Consider the following 5,000-nt stretch of genomic DNA (forward strand, 5'->3'; position numbering starts at 1 on the left):
CCCCTCTTCTTCTCTCTCTCTCTGTCTCTTTCTTTCTCTCTTTGTATCTCTCTCTTCCTCTTCCTCCTTTTCTTTTTTCCTTCTCTCTCTCTCTCATTTCTCTCTCTCTGTATTTCTCTTTCTTTCTCATTCTCTTTTCCCCTCTTCCTCTCTTTCTCTTCCTCCTTTCCCCCCTTCTCTCTCTCTCTCTCGTTCTTTTTCTCTCTTCCCCTCTTTCTCTTCCTCCTTTTCTTTTTTCCTTCTCTCTCTCTCTTTCTCTTCCCCTCTTCTCCTCTTTCTCTTCCTCCTTTTCATTTTCCCTTCTCTCTCTCTTTCTTCCCCTCTTCCTCTCTTTCTCTTCCTCCTTTTCTTTTTTCCTTCTCTCTCTCTCTCTCTGTATTTCTCTCTCTTTCCTTCTCTCTCTCTCTCTTTCCTTCTGTCTCTCTCTCTATGTCTCTCTCTCTCTTTCCTTCTCTCTCTCCCTCTCTATTCTCTCTCTTTCTCTCTCGTTCTTTCTTTCTCTCTCTATTTCTATCTCTCTTTCCTTCTCTTTCTCTCTCTCTCTCTTTCTCATTCTCTCTCTCTTCCTCTCTTCCTCTTCCTCCTTTTCTTTTTTCCTTCTCTCTCCCTCTCTCTCTCTCTCCCTCTTTCTCATTCTCTCTCTCTTCCCCTCTTCCTCTTCTTTTCTTTTTTCCTTCTCTCTCCCTCTCTCTCTCTCTCCCTCTTTCTCATTCTCTCTCTCTTCCCCTCTTCCTCTTCTTTTCTTTTTTCCTTCTCTCTCTCTCTCTCTCTGTATTTCTCTCTCTTTCCTTCTCTCTCTCTCTCTTCCTCTCTTCCTCTCCCTCCTTCCCCTTTTCCCTCCCTCCTTCCCCCTCTTCCTCGCTCCCCCCTTCCCGGGGATCCAGCGCAAGCACCAGGAGATCCGCGCAATGCGCAGCCAGCTGAAGAAGATCGAGGATCTGGGGGCCGCCATGGAGGAGGCCCTGATCCTGGACAACAAGTACACCGAACACAGCACAGTGGGTCTCGCCCAGCAGTGGGATCAACTGGATCAGCTGGGGATGCGCATGCAGCACAACCTGGAGCAGCAGATCCAGGCCAGGTGAGGAGAGATCCCCGAAATCTAGGGTGTGTGTTTGACAGAGTTCCCCCGAGATCTAGGGTGTGTGAGAGAGATCTCAGGGATCAACTGCTGTGGGATCGTCTGGATCAGCGGGGGATGCGCATGCAGATCCAGGCCAGGTGAGGGAGATCCCCGAGATCTAGGGGTGTGTGTGTGTGAGAGAGAGAGAGAGAGAGAGAGAGAGAGATCCCCTGAGATCTAGGGGTGTGAGAGAGATCTCGGGGATCAACTTGATCAGCTGGGGATGCACATGCAGCACAACCTGGAGCAGCAGATCCAGGCCAGGTGAGGGAGATCCCTGGAATCTAGAGGGGTTGGCTGGGGAGGTAGGGGTGGCAGATCCAAGCCGGGTGGGAGAGATTCCCCAAGATCCAGGGAGAGAGAGAGAGAGAGATCCCGAGATCTAGGGTTGAGAGAGATCCGAGAGATCTGGGGGGATTGACTGGGGAGGCGGATGCAGCACAACCTGGAGCAGCAGATCCAGGCCAGGTGAGAGAGAGATCCCCCAAGATCTAGGGGTGTGTGAGAGAGATCTTGGGGATCAACTGCTGTGGGATCAACTGGGGATGCGTGTGCAGCACAACCTGGCGGAGCAGATCCAGGCCAGGTGAGGGAGATCCCTGGGATCTAGGGGGTTGGCTGGGGAGGTGGGGGCGGCAGATCCGAGCCGGGTGGGAGAGATCCCCCAAGATCCAGGAGTGAGAGAGATCTAGGGTTGAGAGATCCGAGAGATCTGGGGGGATCGACTGGGGAGGCGGATGCAGCACAACCTGGAGCAGCAGATCCAGGCCAGGTGAGGAGAGATCCCCCAAAATCTAGGGTGTGTGTGTGTGTGAGAGAGATCCCCCGAGATCTAGGGGTGAGAGAGATCCCCAAGATCTAGGGGTGTGTGAGAGAGCACAACCTGGAGCAGCAGATCCAGGCCAGGTGAGGAGAGACCCCTGGGATCTAGGGGATTAACTGGTGAGAGGAGATTCCCCCGAGATCTAGGGTGTGGGTGAGAGAGATCCCAAAATCTAGGGTGTGGGTGTGTGTGATCCTGAGATCTAGGGGTGAGAGAGAGAGATCTTGGGATCAACTGGATCAACTGGGGATGTGCGTGCAGCACAACCTGGAGCAGCAGATCCAGGCCAGGTGAGAGGAGATTCCCCCGAGATCTAGGGTGTGTGTGTGAGAGAGATTGGGGATCAACTGCTGTGGGATCAGCTGGGGATCAGGCCAGGTGAGAGAGATCCCCCAAGATCTAGGGGTGAGAGAGATCCCCAAGATCTAGGGTGTGTGTGAGAGAGATCCCCGAGATCTAGGGGTGTGAGAGAGATCTCATGGGGATCAACTGCTGTGGGATCAACTGGATCAGCTGGGGATGCACATGCAGCACAACCTGGAGCAGCAGATCCAGGCCAGGTGAGAGAGATCCCCAGGATCTAGGGTGTGTGTGAGAGAGATCTGTGGGATCAGCTGGGGATGCGCATGCAGCACAACCTGGAGGAGCAGATCTAGGCCAGGTGAGAGAGATCCCCAAGATCTAGGGGTGAGAGAGATCCCCAAGATCTAGGGTGTGTGTGTGAGAGAGAGAGATCCCCGAGATCTAGGGGTGTGAGAGAGATCTCATGGGGATCAACTGCTGTGGGATCAACTGGATCAGCTGGGGATGCACATGCAGCACAACCTGGAGCAGCAGATCCAGGCCAGGTGAGAGAGATCCCCAGGATCTAGGGTGTGTGAGAGAGAGATCTGTGGGATCAGCTGGGGATGCGCATGCAGCACAACCTGGAGGAGCAGATCTAGGCCAGGTGAGAGAGATCCCCAAGATCTAGGGGTGAGAGAGATCCCCAAGATCTAGGGTGTGTGTGTGTGTGAGAGAGAGAGAGATCCCCGAGATCTAGGGGTGTGAGAGAGATCTCACAGGGATCAACTGCTGTGGGATCAACTGGATCAGCTGGGGATACACATGCAGCACAACCTGGAGCAGCAGATCCAAGCCAGGTGAGAGATATCCCCTAGATCTAGGGTGTGTGTGAAAGATCTCCCGAGATCTAGGGTGTGTGAGAGAGATCCCGAGATCTAGGGTTGAGAGAGATCCAAGAGATCTGGGGGGATTGACTGGGGAGGTGGATGCAGCACAACCTGGAGCAGCAGATCCAGGCCAGGTGAGGGAGATTCCCGAGATCTAGTGCTGAGAAAGATCCATGAGATCTAGGGACTAGGGGATCCACTGGGAGGCAGATGCAGCACAACCTGGAGCAGCAGATCCAGGCCAGGTGAGGGAGATATCCCTGGGACCTCGGGGATTAACTGGCAGGAGAGATCCCCCAAGATCTAGGAGGATCGACTGGGGAGGCGGATGCAGCACAACCTGGAGCAGCAGATCCAGGCCAGGTGAGGGAGATTCCCGAGATCTAGTGCTGAGAAAGATCCATGAGATCTAGGGACTAGGGGATCCACTGGGAGGCAGATGCAGCACAACCTGGAACAGCAGATCCAGGCCAGGTGAGAGAGATCCCCTAAGATCTAGGGGTGAAAGAGAGATCCCCAAGATCTAGGGGGATTGACTGGGGGTGCGGATGCAGCAGATCCAAGCCGGGTGAGGGAGATCCCTGGTATCTATGAGGGATCCACTGGGAGGCGGGTGCAGCGGATCTGAGCCAGGTGTGTGAGAGATCACTGAGATCCAGGGGATCCACTGGGGGTGCGGATGCGGCACAACCTGGAGCAGCAGATTCCCATGAGATCTAGGGGGTCGACTGGGGAGGCGGGGTGCGGATGTGGCCGATCCAAGCCAGTGAGAGATCCCAAGATATAGGGGATCAACTGGGGGTGTGGATCCCCTATATCTTGGGGATCAACTAGGTGTGCGGGTGCAGCAGATCCAAGCCAGTGTGAGAGATCCCAGAGGTCTAGAGGATCCACTGGGTGCAGAGGCAGCACAACCTGGAGCAGCAGATCCAAGCCAGGTGAGAGGGATCCCCCAAGATCTCGGTGGATCAACTGGGCTGCAGGTGCAGCAGATCCAAGCCAGGTAAGAGAGATACCCTGAGATCCAGGGGTGAGAGAGAGATCCATGAGATCTCGGGGGATCAACTGGGGGTGCAGAGGCAGCAGATCCAAGCCAGGTGAGGGAGATACCCCGAGATCCAGGGGTGAGAGGGAGATCCATGAGATCTAGGGGGATCAACTGGGGTGCAGATGCAGCACAACCTGGAGCAGCAGATCCAAGCCAGGTGAGAGAGAGATCCCCCGAGACCTCGGGGATCAACTGGGGAGGCAGGTGCAGCAGATCCGAGCCAGGCGAGAGAGATCCCTGGGACCTGGGAGGATGGACTGGGGAGGCGGGTGCAGCAGATCCGAGATCTAAGGGGATCCACTGGGGGCGCGGATGCAGGGCAGCCTGGAGCAGCAGATCCGAGGCAGGTGAGATCTTGGGGGGATCGGCTGGGGAGGCAGGCGCCGCAGATCCGAGCCAGGTGAGAGAGATCCCACGAGATCTAGGGGGATCCACTCATACCAACCAGATTCTCTTTCCCTCCCCAGGAACACGACAGGCGTCACCGAAGAAGCGCTCAAGGAGTTCAGCATGATGTTCAAGTAAGTCGGTGGATCCCCGGATCGATCGATTCCCAAGATTGATAATTCCCAAGATTGATTGATTAATTGATTGGGTGATAATTCCCAAGATTGATTAATTGATGATCATTTCCAAGATTGATTAATAATTCCAAGGTGGATTGATTGATTCCCAAAATGGATTGAGTTATTAATTCCCAAGATTGATTGGTTGGTTGGTTGGTTGATTGATTGATTCATTCCCAATATGGATGGACGGATAGATGGATGGATGGATGGATTGATTCATTCATTCATTCCCAATATGGATGGATGGATTGATTCCCAAGATGGA

General features: G+C 54.3%; 1 protein-coding gene across 1 annotated transcript in view; it reads left to right on the plus strand.

Annotated features, from left to right (window-relative positions):
- LOC309524275 (spectrin alpha chain, non-erythrocytic 1-like) overlaps nt 1–5,000 on the plus strand; it is a 199,323-nt gene that overhangs the window by 185,251 nt on the left and 9,072 nt on the right. Inside the window, 2 exon segments of the mRNA XM_082208732.1 lie at nt 885–1,081; nt 4,634–4,687. Of these exon segments, the coding sequence (XP_082064858.1) occupies nt 885–1,081; nt 4,634–4,687 (251 nt within the window).

The sequence above is a fragment of the Podarcis vaucheri genome (assembly GCF_965113315.1).
Source record: "Podarcis vaucheri genome assembly, chromosome: Z".
NCBI classification, from domain to species: domain Eukaryota; kingdom Metazoa; phylum Chordata; class Lepidosauria; order Squamata; family Lacertidae; genus Podarcis; species Podarcis vaucheri.